At 42.6% G+C, this 23,666-nt stretch overlaps 1 protein-coding gene across 4 annotated transcripts in view; it reads left to right on the forward strand.

The window, feature by feature from the left end:
- The window catches only part of adcy1a (adenylate cyclase 1a), an 88,479-nt gene that overhangs the window by 54,217 nt on the left and 10,596 nt on the right, over positions 1 to 23,666 (forward strand). For 2 of the 4 annotated variants that reach the window (XM_034293877.1, XM_034293876.1), the window contains exons 10-19: positions 7,533 to 7,630; positions 7,854 to 7,938; positions 8,864 to 8,953; positions 9,801 to 10,078; positions 10,215 to 10,341; positions 10,749 to 10,865; positions 12,513 to 12,659; positions 13,272 to 13,370; positions 13,782 to 13,896; positions 15,245 to 15,369. In XM_034293877.1, coding sequence (XP_034149768.1) covers positions 7,533 to 7,630; positions 7,854 to 7,938; positions 8,864 to 8,953; positions 9,801 to 10,078; positions 10,215 to 10,341; positions 10,749 to 10,865; positions 12,513 to 12,659; positions 13,272 to 13,370; positions 13,782 to 13,896; positions 15,245 to 15,369 — 1,281 coding nt within the window. Of the gene's footprint in view, positions 1 to 7,532; positions 7,639 to 7,853; positions 7,939 to 8,863; positions 8,954 to 9,800; positions 10,079 to 10,214; positions 10,342 to 10,748; positions 10,866 to 12,512; positions 12,660 to 13,271; positions 13,371 to 13,781; positions 13,897 to 15,244; positions 15,370 to 15,494; positions 20,110 to 23,666 lie in introns of those variants that run through there. The other 2 variants (XM_010872438.5, XM_020049378.2) reach the window with 2 other exon arrangements.

Raw genomic sequence — 23,666 nt, forward strand, 5'->3', positions numbered from 1 at the left:
CATACCGCCCATGCATGTTTACAAACACACAACGCATACACCTACCCATGCACGTTTACACGCCTGTACATACATACTACATACAGTTGTGCTTAAAGGTTTGCATACCCTTGGAGAATTTGTAATATATGTACCATTTGTAAAGAAAACATGAGTGAGCAGGCCAAACACGTCTTTTATTTCTTAAGGGATTCACATTCAACTGTGGGTCATAATCGAAGCGCAAAATCATAAAAAACATGCCTACAAACCCTTAGTTCTTAATACTGTGTATTGTCCCCTTTAGCATCAGTGACAGCATGCAGCCTTTTGTAATAGTTGTCTATGAGGCCCTGAATTCTTGCAGGTGAAATAGCTGCCCATTCATCTTGGCAAAATGCCTCCAGGTCATGCAAAGTCTTTGGTCGTATTGCATGAACTGCAAGTTTGAGATTTCCCCAGAATGGCTCTATGATATTAAGGTCAGGAGACTGTTATGGCCACACCAGAACCTTCACCATTTTCTGCTGTAACCACTGGAGGGTCAACTTGGCCTTTTGCTTAGAGTCATTATCGTGCTGGAAAGTCCAAGAGCACCCCAATGCGCAGTTTTTGTGCATAAGAATGCAAATTGTCTGCCAGTATTTTCTGATAATATGCTGCATTCATCTTGCCATAAATTTTCACAAGATGCCTTTAGAGCCCACACACCCCCAAAACATCAGTGAGCCACGACCATGCTTCACAGTGGGGATGGTATTCTGTTCACTACAGGCCTTGTTGACCCCTCTCCAAACAGCGCTTATGGTTGTGACCATAAAGCTCTGTTTTGGTCTTGTGTGTCAAGTTGTTGTCGGGCATAGTGTAACCCGGCTTTTATGTGGCATTGGCGCAGTAAAGGCTTCTTTCTGGCAACTCTTTGTGGCAACTCAACCATGCAGCGTATGGTATCAACCAAGTATTGTCGTATTATGCTCCTTGAAACAACACCTTTTTCCAGAGCAGCCTGTATTTCTCCTGAGGTTACCTGTGGGGTTTTCTTTGTATCCTGACCAATGCTTCAGGCAGTTTTGGCTGAAATCTTTCTTGGTCTACCTGTCCTTTGCTTGGCATCATGAGATCCCTGAATTTTCCACTTCTTAATAAGTGATTGAACAGTACTGACTGGCATTTGCAAGGCTTTGGATATCATTTTATATGCTTTTCCATCTTTATAAAGTTCCATTACCTTGTTACGCAGGTCTTTTGACGGTTATTTTCTGCTCCCAATGGCTCAGTTTCTAGCCTGCTCAGTCTATCAACATGAGAGGTAACTCATTGACTATTTATACTCATTTGACTTTAATTGCCATTTTCACCTGTGTGTGTGACCTTGTGTGTCTGTAACAAGGCCAAACATTCAAGGGTATATAAACTTTTGATCAGGGCCATTTGGGTGATTTCTGTTATCCTCATGATTTAAAAAGGAGACAAAGAACTATGTGATAAATGGCTTCATATGATCACTATTCTTGAATAAAATACAGTTTATTTATCAGTCATATTTTCAATATCAATGCCAATTTCACAGTTTCTGCCAGGGTATGCAAACTTGTGAGCACAACTGTAGATACAGTGCATACTACATATCTGTACATACAGTACACACCCACATTCTCATGCACGTCCATTTGCACCATAAATAATTGGGTCCCTAACTCCAAGCCATAAAATTAAGACTCTAACCCTTACCTTAACCTTGACCCTAAACTAATAACCTAACTTTTTCCCTTCGATTAACTTAGCCCTAATGCTTAACCCTAACACGTAATGCATTCTCTTGATCCTAAGCCCCAAAAGATTTAATATTCTAAGTGAGGACCGGCTCCCACTTTCACAACATGTTCTCAGATACACACACACACACACACACACACACAGTAAATGGTGCCTTCTCACCACCTTTCTTTCTCAATGAGGGGGTGGTAAAGGAGAGGAATGCTTCGTGACTCCATTTATCTTCTATTTCTCTCACACGCACACTTTCTTTTTTGTAGTCCCTCCTCATTCTTTTTTTTCTCTCACCGTTCCCCCTCCTCGCTTTTCTTTCTCTCTCTTTCTTCCCATCTCCTCCTCTCCCACGCCTCTTGTGGAGGTTAAAGGGATCCACCCACCCTCTCGGGGGGGGGGGGTCCTGCTAATGATTTGGGTGCATGTGAAACACATGCGCTCGCCGGATGACTTTATCCTGCGTGTGCGTGGGAGTTGGACACACTAAGAACAGAAGAACTGTGCGTGTGTGAGAGTGGCGGGGGGGTATTTTTTCCAAAGGAAGGGCGATATCGAAACAATGTGTCGTCAGAGAGAAGTGTGGCTGACGGTTCTTTGAATACAGTATTAATGTAACTATTATTTGTTTAACTACAACTCATATTATCTTACCCTCTTACCCCCCCACCCTCTCTCTCTCTTTCTTTCTGTAGATGCAGTGTATATTTCTGGTAATAAATCTTATCATTGTTATCCAAAACCTGTTATCAGATGAGGTTACCTGATGTATTTGACACAGCAACATACACTCACCTAAAGGATTATTAGGAACACCTGTTCAATTTCTCATTAATGCAATTATCTAATCAACCGATCACATGGCAGTTGCTTCAATGCATTTAGGGGTGTGGTCCTGGTCAAGACAATCTCCTGAACTCCAAACTGAATGTCAGAATGGGAAAGAAAGGGGATTTAAGCAATTTTGAGCATGGCATGGTTGTTGGTGATAGATGGACTGGTCTGAGTATTTCACAATCTGCTCAGTTACTGGAATTTTCACGCACAACCATTTCTAGGGTTTACAAAGAATGGTGTGAAAAGGGAAAACATCCAGTATGCGGCAGTCCTGTGGGCGAAAATGCCTTGTTGATGCTAGAGGTCAGAGGAGAATGGGCCGACTGATTCAAGCTGATAGAAGAGCAACTTTGACTGAAATAACCACTCGTTACAACCGAGGTATGCAGCAAAGCATTTGTGAAGCCACAACACGCACAACCTTGAGGCGGATGGGCTACAACAGCAGAAGAGCCCACCGGGTACCACTCATTTCCACTACAAATAGGCTACAATTTGCACGAGCTCACCATAATTGGACAGTTGAAGACTGGAAGAATGTTGCCTGGTCTGATGAGTCTCGATTTCTATTGAGACATTCAGATGGTAGAGTCAGAATTTGGCGTAAACAGAATGAGAACATGGATCCATCATGCCTTGTTACCACTGTGCAGGCTGGTGGTGGTGGTGTAATGGTGTGGGGGATTTTTTCTTGGCACACTTTAGGCCCCTTAGTGCCAATTGGCCATTGTTTAAATGCCACGGCTGTCACGTCCTGGCTATGCCCCTAGCCATCTCTGCGCTGGGCTCGGGGCGTAGTCAGGACAGGACAGGAGGTGGCACATCTAGCCACCTCCAATCCTTTTGGTTTTCCCAATTGGAGGCAGGTGTCGGTCGTTGCCTCCAATTGGGGACCCCATTTAAGTCCCTTGTTTTGCTTTGCCAGTGTGGTTCATTTCGGTTTTGTCTGTGTATCAGTTAGCCCACGTCACTGGTTGCTGCTTTTTGTTTTATTTGAGTCCTTTTGTTTAATTAAACATGGATTATTCCTGTTATTTCGATTCTGCGCCTGTGTCTTTCCACAACTCAGCTACTGACAACGGCCTACCTGAGCATTGTTTCTGACCATGTCCATCCCTTTATGACCACCATGTACCCATCCTCTGATGGCTACTTCCAGCAGGATAATACACCATGTCACAAAGCTTGAATCATTTCAAATTGGTTTCTTGAACATGACAATGAGTTCCCTGCACTGAAATGGCCCCCACAGTCACCAGATCTCAACCCAATAGAGCATCTTTGGGATGTGGTGGAATGGGAGCTTCGTGCCCTAGATGTGCATCCCACAAATCTCCATCAACTGCAAGATGCTATCCTATCAATATAGGCCAACATTTCTAAAGAATGCTTTCAGCATTGTTGAATCAATGCCACGTAGAATTAAGGCAGTTCTGAAGGCGAAAGGGGGTCAAACACAATATTAATATGGTGTTTCTAATAATCCTTTAGGTGAGTGTATAAGGGTTTTAGAGAATGAACCGCTCCATTCATATCCTGCTGTAACATCTCAATTAAGTTTAAATGTGACTTTGACTAGTTCATTTCAAAACATTATATCAGTTGCTTTTCAGGTGTTTTGATAAAGACTTGCTTGTGTGTTTTCAGCATCAGCCCACAGATGCATGGCCAGATACACTTCTATACAATTTTTAGATACAGACATGTTGAATGCAACACTGTCCAACAAATAACAAAGCTTGTTCAGGGTGAATTTTGTAAAGGTTCTAGAAATAAAAAGCTTTAATTAACTTGAAATATAAAATGTACTTTAGACAAAACCTAAAATTAAATAAAATAAGTTAATTGAATAATATACAATCAATATAAAATCTGGATGTATTACGCAGTAAACAGGGCACCACTTACAGTGCATTTATTTATACGTTCAGAAGAAACAATCTTCAAGAAAATGTAGTGGCAAAATAGCATTTATTCCAATTATACTCACCAAATTACACTCACCGTCAACTCAACTCATTTCATTAGGAACACCTTTCTAGTACCGGGTTGGACCCCCTTTTGTCTTCAGAACTGCCTTAACTCTTCATGACATAGATTCAACAAGATGCTTGAAACATTCCTCAGAGATTTTGGTCCATATTGACATTATAGCATCACCAGTTGCTGCAGATTTGTCAGCTGCACATCCACGATGTGAATCTCCTGTTCCACCACATCCATGATGTGAATCTCCTGTTCCACCACATCCATGATGTGATTCTCCCGTTCCACCACATCCACGATGTGAATCTCCCGTTCCACCACATCCATGATGTGAATCTCCTGTTCCACCACATCTACGATGTGAATCTCCTGTTCCACCACATCCACGATGTGAATCTCCTGTTCCACCACATCCATGATGTGAATCTCCCATTCCACCACATCCATGATGTGAATCTCCCGTTCCACCACATCCATGATGTGAATCTCCCGTTCCACCACATCCCAAATGTGCTCTGTTGGATTGCGATCTGGTGCCTGTGGAGGCCATTTGAGTACAGGGAACTCATTGTCATGTTCAAGAAACCAGTTTCAGATAATGTGAGCTTTGTGACATGGCACGTTATCCTGCTGGAAGTAGCCATTAGAAGATGGGTACACTGTAGTCATAAAGGGATAGACATGGCCAGCAACAGTACTCAGGTAGGCTGTGGCATTCAAACAATGCTTAATTGGTACTACGGGGCCCAAAGTTTGCAAAGAAAATATGCCCCACACCAGTAGTTTTCAAATCTGTACCTCGAAGCCAGTTCCACTCCATTTTTGGACTCCAGGTGGGAGCAATTAATGGTTAGGTTGAACAGAAAACCAGCAGGCTCCGGACCTGATAGGGTAAGATTTGAATACCCCTGCCCCACACCATTACACCACCACCACCAACCTGAACCGTTGATACAAGGCAGGATGGATCCATGCTTTCATGTTGTTTACGCCAAACTCTGACACAGCAGAAATCAAGACTCATCAGACCAGACAAAGATTTTCATTCAGGCATTGAGTTGCTGCCACGTGTTTGGCTGATTAGATATTTGCGTTACCGAGCAGACGAAAAGGTGTCCCTAATGATGTGGCCGGTGAGTGTATAAAGTCATTACGTTTATTTCAATCTTCTTTTTGCTATTAGCATTAAGGCGTTTTCAAGTTGAACATTTCTGTAATGCAGACAACCAGGGAATCTATTGCACATTAGAGCTTATGCACATTACCAGAGTTTAATTTAGGTTAACAATACATTGTTTGAGATTGGTGTAGGCAATTCACTTTTTTGTTATGACCACATAAATATCTTAATTGATGCAACTTACCTTCGAAGGTAACAAGCCACCCTTCTCCAAAAGGTACCCCCCATAGTTCACTGTGAATTTATTGTTGCCCAATGAGTATTCACATCACCACAGTAGTGGTGATATGAACAGGTAAGTCCCTGGATGTGAATAGGTAAGTCCCTGGATGGGAATAGGTGAGTCCCTGGATGTGAATAGGTAAGTCCCTGGATGTGAAAAGGTAAGTCCCTGGATGGGAATAGGTGAGTCCCTGGATGTGAACAGGTAAGTCCCTGGATGTGAATAAGTAAGTCCCTGGATGTGAATAGGTAAGTCCCTAGATGTGAAAAGTCCCCATGATGACAATAATTACTTCCCCTTGCAAACATTATTTATCAAGTTTAACACAAAAAATTTGAATGCAACACTATCAATCTTGCATGGTAACCTAGGATACTGTTTTCAAAGACAGCTTGGCTGCCTATCCCTGTTCCTGGAGATCTACTGCCTACTGTTCTGTTCAACCTCGTTTGTGACTAACCTGATTTAGCGTTTCATCCAGCTAATTATTAGATGTAGGTGTGCTAAATTACAGTAGAGTTGGAGAGAAAACCTACAGGACAGTACATCTCCAGGAACAGGGTTGGGCAGCCCTGGCTTACAACAAGCAATAAAAAAAAAAAGTGTGGCACTTACCAGATGATTATCATTTGAAACCAGTCTTGTTAAAAGTTCTTATTAAAAAGGCAGCTGTTAACAAATTCAGACAGATGGCTCAAAAAAGGTGTGTAAACAAAGAAAAGTCTGGTTATTTCTTCTCAGTTAGGGACATGTCTGTGAGTCTTCTGAAATACCTAATCATGTCATTTGCACCCACAGGGCAAATTGTGATTGGCTGATTCCACAGTAATTCCAATATGCTGCTATAACACATTTGAATGGCAAATTATGTCTTTTGAGATCCTGAACGCCTATCCCTAGCCAATAAAAGCTGTCTGAGATTCCTCAAGATAATAAAAAATATTCGGAATGGATTTTATATCGTCTTTGGTATCAACCCTTCTCTTTCCAAAGCAATATGAAGACATTTATCAGAAGACCATTGGAATAATGGAAAAAATATTTTTATAGAAATCAGCCGTTTCTTATAGTGGTTGAAATAATGATTGCGTACCCGGTCGTCAAGGGAGAGAGTAATTCAATTATTTATTGCAGCATTTGATTGTCCATTCTTCATGATGTTACATATTCGATACTCAGTCTTACAAACTCAAGCTCATTTCACTCGATCTCAAAGAACTTCCGGTCATATCTCAGCTTATAGACATCCCAAACAGAATACACATCCCAGTACTGTAAGCCCATTGGCTGATTACTGTTGCTCTTTGAATGAACGTGACTTCCTGTGTACAGATGTTTTTTGTTATCTAAACATAACCAGCATACATTCATACACTTCAACAAGGGCTACTGAACTGCATGTCAGTAATTGCTATCTCTCTTTGTCTTTTTTTCTACATTTTTCTACCTTCCTCTCTTTTTCTTCATCTCCTCTCGCTCTTCTTTTCTTTCTGTCCCTCCTCTCTCTCATCCATGTCTCCTGTCACCTCCCTCTCTTTCTCTCCCCCTCTCTCTCCCCAGTACAACCAGGAGTATGATGGCAACTTCATCAGTGCAGTGATTGTCTCCCTGGTCCTTGCGGCTCTCTTTGGCCTTATTTATCTTCTCATGATACCACAGTACGTACGTACGTATGTACTCGCATGCATACACACACGCAAATACACACACGCGCACATTGGGAGAAACCAAGAAACACAGTAACGGAGTAAGATAAGTCACTATGCACTTAATGAAAAAAAGTTAATATTCTAAAACTCAGACTCAATCCTTTGCTTTAATTTTTAAATACCATGATTCATTTTTCTGCTTGTCTCTTTGTCTTCCTTTCTGGGTCTTCAGGGGACTGTTGGCACTGCTGTTGCTGGTACTGTGTATGTGCTTCCATATGGTCTGTGTGATGTATCTGTACATCACAAGTGTTCAGGTAGGCAAGTGAAGTAGAGTCTGTCATAGGCTGTGCCCAGTTCTTCAATGTTTTCATTTTTACAATAGTAGCTAAGGATTTAATTGTGCGTAATAAGTCACGTGTTATTGACCAATTAAGAATAAACATTTTGTTAACTATAATGAAGGCATATTTCAAGTTAATAAAGACCAAGTTACATAATTTATTTTTGCTGTCTCAATAAAGGACTTGTAAGTGGATAGTAACTTCCTGTGCGATGAGGTGCACAGTGGTATCACTCCCCACTCCATGCACATTTACTGCACAAACTTGGCCTACACGGGAGATCAGAAAGGATGATGCCTCTGCTATCAACAAACAATATCAAGACATCTGCCTTTAAACACAAGAACCTCTTACCAACCGTAAAGCATGGAGGTGGTAGCATTATGGTTTGGGGCTGCTTTGCTGTCTCAGGGCCTTGCCAACTTGCCACCATCGACTCAACCATGAATTCCATATTGTACCAGATATTTCTTGAGGAAAATGTGTGAATTACTTGAAGCTGAACCGAACATGGATTTTGAAACAGGAGAATGTTCCATAACATGTAAGCAAAGCTATAACAGAATGTCTCAAAAAGAAGAAAGGGAGTCAAAGCTCTGATCTCAATTCTATCGTCATGCTGTTGGGGGGACTTGCAGCGAGCTGTGTGTTCTGTAAAGCCCTCGAACATGACAGTTGGTTGAATCAGTACTGTAAAAAAGTGTGGGGAAAAAATCCTCCCAGTCCAAAGGAGCAAACTGCATTTTCTCAGAGAGTCATTCTTTTCAGACTCTTCTCTACTCCTCAGTAATTAAAGGATAGATTAAGGATTTTATTTACATGGTACTTCAATTGCTGTCTCTCTCCCTGTTCTTCTGTCTGTTCCTCTTTCTCTCTTTCGGACCCTCCTTGACTTCAGTGTTTCCCAGGGTGTCTCACCATTCAGATTCGAACAGTGCTCTGTGTGTTCCTAGTCCTGCTCACCTACTCTGTCACCCAAGCCTGTGTGGTAAGTTTGTGTCTTTACAGTCATTGTGTAGCTTTAAAATCATGCAGCTCTTTGGCATGTTTTAAAACGAAGGAATTCTTCTTTAGGTCAGCCAGGTTTTTTAGACCTGAACTTGCACATCAAACATGTGCTGTGTGTACATATCTGTATGATATGTTGTGTTTACTATAACCACTAGGGGCAATGCTGAGCGGTATTACATTTAAATATTGGTGTTATAGTCTGGATGGTGGATGGGCATATGAGTTTTAATCCATGAAGAAAATTAAGTATTATTTATTTAAAATGTAGTATTATTAAAGCTTTTCTGTAACTGTGACTGTTAAATGTACTATTCTTAATTTTTCCTAAGATATTTCTAGTGATATTTGAATGCCTTATTGGATAGGAACAGTTATGCAAGATAGTGAAGAGAGTTTTTGAGAGCAGTGGGTTAGATTCTAACCCATGTTGCAGGAGTAGAAGAGACATGTGTAGAAGAGACAGAGGCTTAAACTGCTGGACTAGTCTAACCCACCATTTTACCATACCAATTTAATTTACAAAAGTTAACCCTAAATTTAGATTTTACCATACAGTACATTTAGTAAATTTGAGTCATATTGTACAATTGTTATTAAAATTCTATGCCTAATGATATGTAACCAAACACAATGTAAGTAGCAAACTAATGTGAATGTGGTGTCTACACTGAATGTGGTGTCTCTGGAATATGTGCAAGATGCTACAAATCAGCCAATGAGGCCGGGTTGATTGGACCGAAGCCACACCCACCCAATCCTAATCCTCTCTCTTAAAATCTAACCCCACTTGTTGCACCTACACCCCTTGCCTCCCACACATCCAGGTGAGTTGCCTAACCTGGGCCTGGATGATGGGAGGTAACTCCACCGGTATCTCTGTGGTCTCCATGGACACGCCGGATGGATCAGGGACAGTGAATGGGACGGTATCAGACAGGGTGTGTCCGGGCGTTCCCTATGCTCTACTCTCTTGCGTGGCCGGAACACTGACTGTCATCCCTTACCTACACGTTTCCTCATTACCCAAGATCCTACTGCTCTTCCTTCTCTCCGTCCTCTACACTGTAACCATGGAAACCAGCGGGTACCGTATTAGCTTGGGGTAAGAGGGACGGGGTAAGCGGTATGGGGTGAGGGGCATGGGTGTGAGCGGGTGAGGTTGGGTCATTCAGTATGGGCAGGGTATGCTTCGTGTTTGTGTGCTTTTTTTAACAAGGTGTGTGTGTGTTTGTTTCTAGGGGAGGTCTGCTTCACTCTCGGGGGTATGATCCGGTGCTGGGTCTTCTGTTGTTTGCGGTAGCTCTGGCCCTACATTGCCGACAACTGGACCTCAAACTGCGCCTTGACTACCTATGGGCCACTCAGGTGAGTATGAGTGTGTGCGTGTGTGTGTGTGTTTGCGTGTGTAAATCCAACATCTTAGACTGAGGGAGGGATATACAGTACAAAGCGAAATAACCTTCTGTAAAGATTTTTTAGTCATTACCGTCCTCTTGTGGTAGGTAAAAGCTATTACACCTCTAATAAGAATCCCTTAGGAGACCAGCTTGAGCTTCAAGTTAAGACCAAGACCCTATGCTGAAAATTTGTACCTCTAAAGGCCTATCATTCTGTTATTTTTCTTGGTTATTTATTTGTTTATTTTTAGCAGATACTTGTCAGTGGACAGAAGTATTGGCCACCAATATCCTGGTCCGCCATTCGGAACACCGTCTCCAGAGATATTGTGATGTGCCAGCAGCTACATTCTTTATCCCTGTGTATTTTTTCAGGCAGAGGACGAGAGAGGCGACATGGAGAAAGTTAAGCTGGACAACAAGAGGATCCTGTTCAATCTCCTACCTGCGCATGTAGCCCAGCACTTCCTCATGTCCAACCCCCGCAATATGGTGAGTCTCAAGGCTGTCCCTCCAGCGTATTTTGCCGATGTCACACCGTCCCAAGCTGGGTCCATCAACCGGAATGGGTCATCTCCTGGTCATGTTTGGGTAGCAGTGCATGTGACTGGAGTTGCTGCTGTGTGATCAGGTCGTTTGGAGGTTGTGCTTGGGTTGCACAACCACATGTTTTGAAGGCGTCTGATACATTTTGAGCATTCATTTCTTGTTTGACATTGAAGGTCAAACAGTGATGGACGTTTGGCTGTGGTTTGGTTGCATGTGTGTTTAATGTTTGGCCGGTGATTTGATGTTTGGTTGGCTTTTGGGTGTGATTAGTTTAGGTTAAATGTGACAGGTTCCCTGTTGTGGTGTCCACTAATTGAGCAATATTTTACTATTGTCTCTTCCTCTCCCAGGCCCTTTTCTTTCCCCCACTCTCAAACAGGAAGTGATGAAATCAAACATCCTGTAGACTTCCCAACCAGGAAATGTGTATTCCTGTCACAAGGACTGGATTGTTTTGTAAACAGTGTAACCAGGAAGTGTCTTTCCCAGAAAAGATGGAAAGACTCTAAAATCTTAATTGGTTATATCCCTCAATCCCAGATATCCTTATGAGAGGGTGTGTTAGATAATACATTTTCCTTAATATAACACACACAGTGCAGAGAAACACACATAGAAAGACCCATCAATCTACTAGTTCCTTGTCTGCAGTACCTTCTATTCATGGACGGGTACTTTTAACACTGTAATACTGTTTCTTGCAACTGTTAACACACTTTTCGTGAACATGTACTGCCTTCACCAGCTTTAATGTGTTAGTGATTGTGAAACATTTAAACTCAGCTCTTTCTCCACTGACCTAGCACTGGTACTGTTCATTCTTTAATAACTAAACCCTCTCTCCACTGACCTAGCACTGGTACTGTTGATTCTTTAATAACTAAACCCTCTCTCCAATGACCTAGCACTGGTACTGTTGATTCTTTAATAACTAAACCCTCTCTCCACTGACCTAGCACTGGTACTGTTCATTCTTTAATAACTCCACTGACCTAGCACTGGTACTGTTTATTCTTTAATAACTAAACCCTCTCTCCACTGACCTAGCACTGGTACTGTTCATTATTTAATAACTAAACCCTCTCTCCACTGACCTAGCACTGGTACTGTTCATTCTTTAATTACTAAATCCTCTCTCCACTGACCTAGCACTGGTACTGTTCATTCTTTAATAACTAAACCCTCTCTCCACTGACCTAGCACTGGTACTGTTCATTCTTTAATAACTAAACCCTCTCTCCACTGACCTAGCACTGGTACTGTTCATTCTTTAATTACTAAATCCTTTCTCCACTGACCTAGCACTGGTACTGTTCATTCTTTAATAACTAAACCCTCTCTCCACTGACCTAGCACTGGTACTGTTCATTATTTAATAACTAAACACTCTGTCAGTTTAACTTTATCACAACTGTCCCAATACTTGTTGCTACGTTTTTAAGATGTGTTACTACCCATTCATACCGATTAAGACCTGTCACTACCCGTTAAGACCAGTTATGACAAGTTGAGACCTGTAAATATCTGTCACTGACTGTGTAATAGTCCTATCCACGTGCAACAAATGTTCCCTGTCTGAATCTGTTTCAGGACCTGTATTATCAGTCCTATAGTCAGGTTGGAGTGCTGTTTGCCTCCATTGCAAACTTCAACGACTTCTACATTGAGCTGGACGGCAACAACATGGGAGTGGAGTGTCTCAGGCTGCTCAATGAGATCATTGCTGACTTCGATGAGGTGGGACAGTAATCACATCCCAGATGGCACCATTCTCCAGTTCTGACCGCAACCCACATTGCAGCCCATCCCCTATACAGACCAGTACTTTTGACCAGGACAATAAGGCACACTGCATTTTCTTTGTAGTCCAATGCTTTCAAACCAGATTCCTAGTAGTGCCTTAAACAGGGATTGTGGTCCCATTTGGAAAGTCTTCTTGTTCCGTGTACTGTACACTGGCAGGCTTCATATTAATTGGTCAGCAATCAGAGTGCTGGTGTGATCCTAAAATGAATTGTGCTCGCCAAGGAGAGGTATACATTCATGTGGGGAGGAGGTTGCTTTGGTTGAAACTTTGTTACAAGGGTAGGTTACATTCCAGTTGAAGTCCATTCAAGAGAAACAGAAATTCCAATGAAAAATTGTTTTTATTGACTTCTGAATAAGCTGAAAAGGATCATCTATTTGTGTCAAATCCTTTTCCCATTTCCACATTATTAAATCAAATGACATCCCAAACATGTGTTTTTCACATTTTTACAATGCTTACTAATCTCATGTCTAAAAACTTTACATATGTATATCCCACCATCAGTGTCTATCCCTCTCTTTCTCTTTCTTTCTGTCTAGCTGATGGATAAGGAGTGCTACAAGGACATTGAAAAGATCAAAACCATCGGTAGCACATACATGGCTGCAGTAGGCCTGGTACCTACTACTGTCTCCAAGGTACCGACACTAAACTGCAGTATGTGACATATTGTGTGTGTCTGTGCATGTCCCCTGCCTGCATGCTTGGGTTTACAGATGTGCATGTCTCGAAAATGTGTGGTGATCAGAAACAAAGAGAGCAAAAAGAGAGATAGAAGGGGAGACTGAAAGAGAGTATTACTTGGGATTGAGTATTACGTTCCTGTTGCTTCAGCATATCTACCTCCCTTTAAAACCCTCTGATGGCTTACGTTAAACCACAAGACGGAAAAACAAAGCAAACATTCTGAGTCTTAAAGCAAACGTCACGGTGCGTAAGCCGGCATTACTTTTAAATCCTCATGGTATGTGCATCGTGGGCAGCGTTAGATAGCTTACTTCAGAACTCATTTTCCATGTATTTCCTTCCTTTTGTCTTGTGATTTTAAGACTAAGAAGTCCACTGCCTCACACTTATGCACGGTAGCGGATTTCGCCATTGAGATGTTTGATGTGCTGGATGCCATCAACTACCAGTCATACAATGACTTTGTTCTCAGAGTGGGTGAGTGAATACGCATCGGCACAAAAGCACAAACACGCACACACATATATGACCACACCGCTTGATTTGAGAGTCCCTGCTGTCACCTTCCGGACACTTCCTAGCACGGCTGTTTCTGTGTTCGTTTGGTTCACTCTGAAAGGAAAAGCATCAGAGACAGAGTTTTGTGACAGGCAACACGTCATAGTCAAACCTGAAACCAAGAGTTCTATTGTATTCAGTATCCTGTGGGGAATCTGCCAAAGAGGAACATGTTTAGTCACTGAGACTTGATGTACACACTGCCATCCTGTCTGTCTGTCTGTCTGTCTCTGTATATATGTGTGTGTGCGTGTGTTAATGCGTCAAGGACAAGGATGTTGGGGTGCTGAGAGTGCGGAAGCTGGAGGTGTCATTTCCTCTGAACAAACATTTCATATTTGGACAACTGGTAACAAGGATAAAACCTCCTGAGTCAGCCAGGTGTTGAAAGCCATGGGTGCCTGTTTGGGCCTGGTTGGGACTGGTTGGGCCTGGTTGGACTTTGAGACATGAATAGTATTAGCAAAAGTTAACTAGCCACATAGATCCTACAAATAGCTAGCAAGCCAGGCAACTAACATTAGCAATGACAATTTCTTTATAAGACATTAATAGTATTAGCTAACATTAGCTAATCACCTAAGTCATACAGCTAGCTAAATAACGTTTCCTAGCTACCGTTGAAAATGTCTTTATGAGACATAGGCTGCTTTAACACTTGCCCATGTAAGTAGATTAATGATTCACTGCAGACTGAAATGCCTTGCAGTATGTATTACAGACTTAAGCTCTCCATGTAAAAGTAATCCATCACAACAGATCTTTGTCAACAGCACCAGCTTAATGCAGGACAGTAGTATTGTTGAGAGCCGTAGCAACACGCTTGGTGTTCTTCATTGCTGGCTATCTTTGAGAACATTCTCTCAGTACCCATACAGACAAGGGAAGCAATATAAACATCTTTAGGATTAAACTCCTTTAAGAAACAATTGTATGGTGCTATCTGATCACTGTACCTGCTGAACATCTTTCACCCTCCGTACATATACATGAATCATCTCATATTGTTGAATGCACCTCCCTGTATATACTGCATCATCTCATAATGTAAATCATCCCTCTGTATGTACAATAAGTATCACTGCACATGGTGTTAGTGTATTGACCGGACATCTTAGAGTTTTCCCCCCATTGTTTCTAGTTTCTTTTGGGTACTCTGTTGTAACTTTGTGTTGTCTTGCTCCGTTATGACTTTGGCCAGGTTGACAATGACAGTGGGTCATGTCATGTATTTTCATTATTTGTGTGTGTGTGTGTATCCACTCAGGTATTAACGTGGGACCGGTGGTAGCAGGAGTGATTGGAGCACGGAGGCCCCAGTACGATATCTGGGGGAACACAGTCAACGTGGCCAGCAGGATGGACACGACTGGACTACCTGGCAAGATACAGGTACACAACCCCCCAAAAAACACACACACGCGCGCACCCACGCCCCCTGGTGGACGCGGTCACAATTAGTCTGACGTGGGAGATCTTTCAGCTGTCACAAATGACGCTTCCTGCATTGCTCTCAGGTGACGGAAGATGTGCACCGCATTATCAGGGTTAACTATGACTTCGTGTGCCGCGGGAATGTCAGCGTCAAGGGCAAAGGTCAGATGCTCACCTACTTCCTGGAGGGCCAAATCTCTAGCAGGGGCTCACAGCACCAGCCCAGGAGTCTGGAATGTTGCCGGGCGTCTCTGTTCAACCGCTCAGCCGCCGGTGGCGTCCACACCAAACTGAGCCCGGCCCCGGCTGTGAACACCTATGCCACAATGCGGAGGCCCAACCCTGGCGTGGTGAACGCGGCAACCGCCTCAAACAACAGCGCCATCCTCTACCTGCCCTCTGTGGCTGTTCCCATGGCGACGGAGGCGTGAGGGACGGGCTGACAAGGAGACCGTCTCCATGGTGACACAGGATCCCTCCTTGACAGAGTAGATGGAAAGTGGAGAGATGGAGACAGAGAGAGAATCAGATAGGAACTGACTGAAGTCTAATAGAGATGAGAGGGGGAGAAATGTGGGGGAAATATGTGTATTCCACACTTTATAGACTGTCAATAGGTCCCCCTTTTTTAAAGAATGTGGTTCCACAGTATAGACATCCAAAGATATAGCCCTGGATTGTTTCCTTTATCTCTCTGTCAGGAAGCTACGGCACTCAAGGAATTTGGGCTCTGGCCAGCCTGACAAAAGACCATGATTTCTACTAGCCAGCGGTCTAAAATGTCTACCATGCAAATTTCACTTGCCTGCGGGCCTAGTTTGGGACATTTACCAGTTGGAAAGTACCTCTGCTGGCTTGACTTCTGTCCCTGTGGAGGAGTTGTTAATTGAAGGGATGGATCTATGTAATGAATATTATGGCACTGACTGTGCGTGGACCTTTGGGCCTCAGGTAGACTTCCACACATGATCTGACTGGATCTGAGAAACGTATTGATCAACCCCACTGGCTGTGGACTGGATCTGCATGCTCCAATCAACACCAACTAATGATCTGTTGAACTCTCTGGTTAGATATTTATCTACTGGGTTACTGCATCAACAGATCACTGGCTGCAGCTGAATCCGTCCCTGCAACACCAGGTCACTGATGTACTGTATGGTCAAATGTCTTCAGGGCAGAGTCTCCCACCCTAATCCACGATCAAGCACACAAAAAAAACAGCATATAACATTATGTTTAATTGCACTGTATTATTCAACTAATTACAGTCACTGTTCTTTACGCACAATGCATAATTCCCCAGTTAAACCCTCATGCCCATTACTTAACCTAACCATGGTGTAATCTAATGCATGCCTAAAATAAGAACAAATTCATCTAGTTATGGCAGCTGTTTCTGCATCAGAATTCTGCATTATTTTTCGGGGGGGGGGGGGGTGTATTTGGAACATGTGAACATTTTATTAACATCTGTTTGGTGTATTTGATCTGCATACCTGATACCACCCATCATTCATACCTGATACCACCCGTCATTCATACCTGATACCACCCGTCATTCATACCTGATACCACCCGTCGTTCATACCTGATACCACCCGTCATTCATACCTGATACCACCCGTCATTCATACCTGATGTCACCCGTCGTTTATACCTGATGTCACCCGTCGTTTATACCTAATACCACCCGTCATTCGTACCTGATACCACCCATCATTCATACCTGATACCACCCATCATTCATAACTAATACCACCCATCATTCATAACTAATACCACCCATCATTCATACCTGATACCACCCATCATTCATACCTGATGCCACCCAATGTTCATACCTGATGCCACCCGATGTTCACACCTGATGCCACCCGATGTTCATACCTGATGCCACCCTTCGTTCATACCTGATACCATCCATCTTTCCTACCTGATACCACCCATCATTCATCATTACCTAATGATTAATGAATATGCTTTACTTAGGCATTTATTCACCTTGCAGTACCTAAGGTGAATACACCTAAGCATTAATTCACCTTACCTGATCATTCATTCAAGCAGCTCACCTTGTGTAACCATTGCACTCACCTAACTTGACCAAATTCAATCCTTCATTCTGGATGTGAGATGCGATGTATCTCACCAATACAAACCGCTGGTCTTTACTAAAATGTTTTTGCTGTAAAAGATTCTGATTTTCACAGCTATTGAAAACAGTAATTACCTTTGAAATAGGGGACTGTTGGGAAGCAGTGATTAGTAGGGGGTCAGCGATGCCCACCAGTGTTGTTGGATGTGTGAGGACATCTTCCCGCTTCATTGGAGTCCAGTTTGCAGTGTGTTTATATTGAAGTGGATAAATTATGCTTAACCAGAATCTTCCTTATGACTTTCCAGTTAATTCCAGTAAATGTGTAGCAATAAAACTGCTTGTGTTCTTCTGAAACAGAACATCTCCTGCCTTGCCATGCCTGCAAATAGTAGCAGAGTTGCCAATGTTTTTTCAATGAAGACGACTTTTGGCTCCTTGATTTTTAGCTAGTTGTCTTTAGGTAATGCTCTTCCGTTGCCTCAGCATCAGGTGGCTCAGTCTCTCAGTCCTAATTGGATAGTGTGGTTAATTGTAAGAGCGTCCTCATTGGATAGATGTTTATTGTATGAGCATTCTGATTAGATAGCTGTTTATTGTAAAACCATCCAAAGTGGATAGTGCTGTTTAAGTGCATCCTGAATGGAAAGTGATTTTTACTGTAAGAGCTTCCTGATTCCTAATTGGATAGTGCTGTCAACTGGATCATTCTGATTGGTTAGTGCTGTTAACTGGCTCATTCTGATTGGTTAGTGCTGTTAACTGGCTCATTCTGATTGGTTAGTGCTGTTAAATTGTAAGAGCATGCATTACTGAGTTTGTATTTCTGTGCAAAAAAGAAAAGCATGTCCTGGAGAGTTCTTTTTTTGTGTTGATTGTAGTGAAATTTCAATTATTTAATGATTTACAACATCACAAATTCTGTTGTTCACCTGGTCTGTATGAGGAGAAAACACAGACCAACTAACACATGGATAAAGACTAAAAGACCCATGGACCCAGTCAGACAGACACACATGGAAACGGACAGACACATGAATAAAGACTAAAAGACCCATGGACACTGACTGAAAGACCCATGGACACAGACTAAAAGACCCATGGACACAGACTAAAAGATCCATGGACACTGACTAAAAGACCCATGGACACTGACTAAAAGACCCATGGACACAGACTAAAAGACCCATGGACACTGACTAAAAGACCCATGGACACTCTTCTGTTCTACTCTAGTCCTCTTGCATGTTCAAACTATGCTAAGGAAAGCAGTGCTCTCTGTGTATGGTGCTTCTGGACCTGTGACTTCTTTTGGGCATTGTTCGTTGGTATGGTCGACAATTGGACTGACAATTTGATGTTTTGCGGCAGGCAAACAAATCATGTTGAATCTAACTTGGATCGTATTCCTCTATGACCATAATGATATGGAGTTGATGATGTTTCAATGTGCCAACCTATTCAAATAGTCCAAAAATACTTACTGGTATGAAGTAGGTGATGTTCTAATGTGCCAACCTATTCAAACAGTCCAAAAATACTTATTGGTATGAAGTAGGTGATGTTCTAATGTGCCAACCTATTCAAACAGTCAACAAATACATACTGGTATGGAGTAGGTGATGTTTCAATGTGCCAATCTATTCAAACAGTCAAAAAAATACATACTGGTATGGAGTAGGTGATGTTTCAATGTGCCAATCTATTCAAACAGTCAACAAATACATACTGGTATGGAGTAGGTGATGTTTCAATGTGCCAATCTATTCAAACAGTCAAAAAAATACATACTGGTATGGAGTAGGTGATGTTTCAATGTGCCAACCTATTCAACAGTAAATTTCTATTTCGTACATACTGCACTTAGTTCTGATCAAAATTAGTGCACTATAAAGAGAATAGGGGTGGGATTTGGGATTTTCAGTCATTTGGATTGCTACAATGCTTTGCCGACTTTTTCTGTTTGTTAAAAAATGCCTGTATTTTTATTGTATTTATTTTTATTTGTTTAAAGGGGCTCTCAGTAATTTTGTAATTCAAACGAGAAAGTACGTATTTTGATTAGAAAAAAACTCTGTAGCACATTGGAACACTGTAGCACAATAATATTAATAATTGTATTTTATTAACATGGAAGTGATTTGGGATATTATATAATTTCATCCAGTACATTTTAGGGGGACATCTGAAAGATGACTCCTTCCTCTCTCAGAGTCAGATCTGATCTGTCTTCATATCGTCATATCAGTTTATGGGGGAGAAAAACAGATTTTATATGACTTTGCTTTAGACAGCCAGTGAGAGTAATGGACAGGGGTTCTATATTCTATATTTCATGGGAATTAGAGATTGATATTTTCATATATGATACGGGTTGTAATATTGTGATACGTTTAAATATTATTGACTTTATGTAGAAAGATATTACACACAAACCGGAATGATAATTACATATTTTCAATGCCCAGTTCTTTCTTTTGTTAAGTATTGAACTATATGTTTATGTGAATGTACATTTCTTATGGAGAAAGTATTTTATACTAAGTGTTTGCACTGCTATAATATTGATGTAATATGAAATATAATTGACACAGGCTGTGGCCTCAGTCTCTTTGACCATTATTTTCCCTAAGTGTGCATGTGTGTGTTTGTGTGTGTGTGTTTGTGTGGGTGTGTTTGTGTGGGTGTGTTTGTGTGGGTGTGTTCGTGTGCTGTGTCCGTGTGTGAGGCAACCAGAGTGGTTGGATACATGGAGAGGTCACTAAACTCATAACACACTGTTACGTAATGCTGGGTCCAAGAGAAGAGAAAAACAGAGCTGTAATGAGAGAGAAGGACATCAACGCATCCCAACATGGGGTCAGAGGTCCGGGGTCAAAGGGTGCCTATCCCTTTCTCTATATTCTGCTTGGATCGTTGTCAATCGATGGATTTCACTCGGGCCAGACATGGAAAACGTGCTTGGAATTTTGTACAGGGAAGAGAGGTCACCTGTCAATTACCACACGACACTGATCCCTTTGAGCAGAACAATGAAGTCCATTCTTATGCCAAGAGAGCTTGGACGCTGGGGATGAATAAACACACAAAAACACTCCTGGCAATTCTTCATACATATACACACAGGCTTCCTCGTACACACACACACACATTTAGTGTGTAGGTGTCATACAAGGCCGGCGGAAGCTCAGCCGGACGACCTCACCGGAGTTAGATCTCCACTGTCGTGGCCAGTCACTGCTTTGTCAGCCTCTCTGCCCTCCCTCTCTCACCCCTACCAATCCCTCTCTGCCCTCCCTCTCTCACCCCTACCAATCCCTCTCTGCCCTCCCTCTCTCACCCCTACCAATCCCTCTCTGCCCTCCCTCTCTCACCCCTACCAATCCCTCTCTGCCCTCCCTCTCTCACCCCTACCAATCCCTCTCTTCCCTCCCTCTCTCACCCCTACCAATCCCTCTCTGCCCTCCCTCTCTCATCCCTACCAATCCCTCTCTGCCCTCCCTCTCTCACCCCTACCAATCCCTCTCTGCCCTCCCTCTCTCACCCCTACCAATCCCTCTCTGTTCGCTTGTGTTTCTGACTCTGAATCTGCCCATAATGAAAGCAAAAAGGATGAAAGTAAGTAGAGGTCGTATTGGCAGTGCATGTCTGTGAGATGGGAGTGAAGGGGATGTCTCAAGTTGATGCCAGCGTGTCTATGAGATGGGAGTGAAGGGGATGTCTCAAGTTGATGCCAGCGTGTCTGTGAGATGGGAGTGAAGGGGATGTCTCAAGATGATGCCAGCGTGTCTATGAGATGGGAGTGAAGGGGATGTCTCAAGTTGATGCCAGCGTGTCTGTGAGATGGGAGTGAAGGGGATGTCTCAAGTTGATGCCAGCGTGTCTGTGAGATGGGAGTGAAGGGGATGTCTCAAGTTGATGCCAGCGTGTCTATGAGATGGGAGTGAAGGGGATGTCTCAAGTTGATGCCAGCGTGTCTGTGAGATGGGAGTGAAGGGGATGTCTCAAGTTGATGCCAGCGTGTCTGTGAGATGGGAGTGAAGGGGATGTCTCAAGTTGATGCCAGCGTGTCTGTGAGATGGGAGTGAAGGGGATGTCTCAAGTTGATGCCAGCGTGTCTGTGAGAAAGATCAAGTTGAGAGAAGTTTGCCAGAGGATGAGGCTCATTCAAAACATCCTGCACAGGTTGGTATGTTTGAAATAACTGCAGGTGGTGTGTGTTTGTACATGTTTTGTGTTTCCTTTAAACAATCAGCAGATTTTTCCATCATATAAAAGTCCCTCAACCTATATCATTCCCACATTTCCCATTCATCTTGCTCCTCTTACATTATCCTTCCAACTTGCTCCTCCTACATCATCCTTCCACCTAGCATCTCCTGCATATTTCTTTCAACCAAGTACTTCAACCCCAATTCACCTCAGCTTTTACTCTAATGGATGCAAAGAGTCACAAGGATGTTTGCTACCTTTGTGACATGACCTGACAAGATAGCAGGACCCTTATGGTGTCCCATTCAGGAAATATGTCTTGCATTTCAAAAAACACATCATCACCACATATGACTAAAATACATAACCAAATCACTGCCCAAAATGACAACACAACACCTGGTTCATTATTCAGCGAATAGCTACATATACCTAGTTGAGTGTGTCATGTCAGTTGCAATTCTTACTCCTGCCTACACTACTCTCTCTGAGAATCACAGATTTTCCTTGACAGCTTTGCTATTTATTTATCTTGTTTTATTTGAGATGGTTAGTTGATTGTACCTGGCTGGGAAATTGTACAGTGTGGCTGGGAAAACATCTGTACTCTGGGGGCTGGCCCTTCAAATTCTGGATATGCCAGATGTTTCAATTGTTTCAAATATTGTTATTAAACACACATGACAAACACAAATGGCTAATGCATCATACCGCATGGTGTGTGTCTTCTCACCTTTAATAAATGCAAGCACCATCTACCAATTCAGAAAACACCTCCACAGAGAGATGCCCCTTCCTTCCAGACAACACCCATCCACCAACTACCAACGAAGTAAAAACACCTCCACAGAGAGATGCCCCTTCCTTCCAGACAACACCCATCCACCAACTACCAACGAAGTAAAAACACCTCCACAGAGAGATGCCCCTTCCTTCCAGACAACACCTATCCACCAAGTACAAACAAAGAAAACACCTCCACAGAGAGATGCCCCTTCCTTCCAGACAACACCCATCCACCAACTACCAACGAAGAAAACACCTCCATAGAGTGATGCCCCTTCCTTCCAGACAACACCCATCCACCAAGTACAAACGAAGAAAACACCTCCACAGAGAGATGCCCCTTCCTTCCAGACAACACCCATCCACCAACTACCAACGAAGTAAAAACACCTCCACAGAGAGATGCCCCTTCCTTCCAGACAACACCCATCCACCAACTACCAACGAAGTAAAAACACCTCCATAGAGAGATGCCCCTTCCTTCCAGACAACACCCATCCACCACCCTTTGCCTTGAAATACTCTTTGAAGGGATGGATGACATATGGAAATGTCGGGCCAAAAATAGCAAAATGTCAGTTGGCATTCAAAATAATCACAGAGGTAGCAGAGGGTGCAAAACTTAGGATCCTGGGGAGAGAATTGACATTTCAGTTGGCTTTTCATATGCCAGTGTTATAGCTAGGCTATTGTCAGCAACAGCATGTATCATTAGGCAGTATCAACAGTCAGTGACTATTTAGTAAGTACGCCCTTCTAGCACCAGGTCAGCCCAGTGATCTGGAATTCATTGGACCAGGCATTGTTTTTCCACTCCTCAATATTCCAGTAGTTGTGATCGTGTGCACTTTGAAACTGCTTCTGGTTGTTTTATCTTATAGTAATATAACCTGGTGTGGTTGACGGCTGCAGTTGCTTATCTGTGACAAGATTCGTTGAATGGTGGCCTGACGTACTGTTTGAGAATCTCATGGTAAACCTCAGAATTCATGGTTCCCTTGATGATGTGCAGCCAATCAGGTCAAAAGGAGGAAAAGCAGCCCCAGATCTTGTTATTCCGTTTTGGTCACAATCATAGCGGTATTGATTGGGACCAAAATGGTCAGTTTTGGACTGATCTGTCCAGAGAATTTACTTCTAGAAACCTTCATTTAGTCTC

The sequence above is a fragment of the Esox lucius genome, chromosome 8, assembly GCF_011004845.1.
Source record: "Esox lucius isolate fEsoLuc1 chromosome 8, fEsoLuc1.pri, whole genome shotgun sequence".
Taxonomy (NCBI): domain Eukaryota; kingdom Metazoa; phylum Chordata; class Actinopteri; order Esociformes; family Esocidae; genus Esox; species Esox lucius.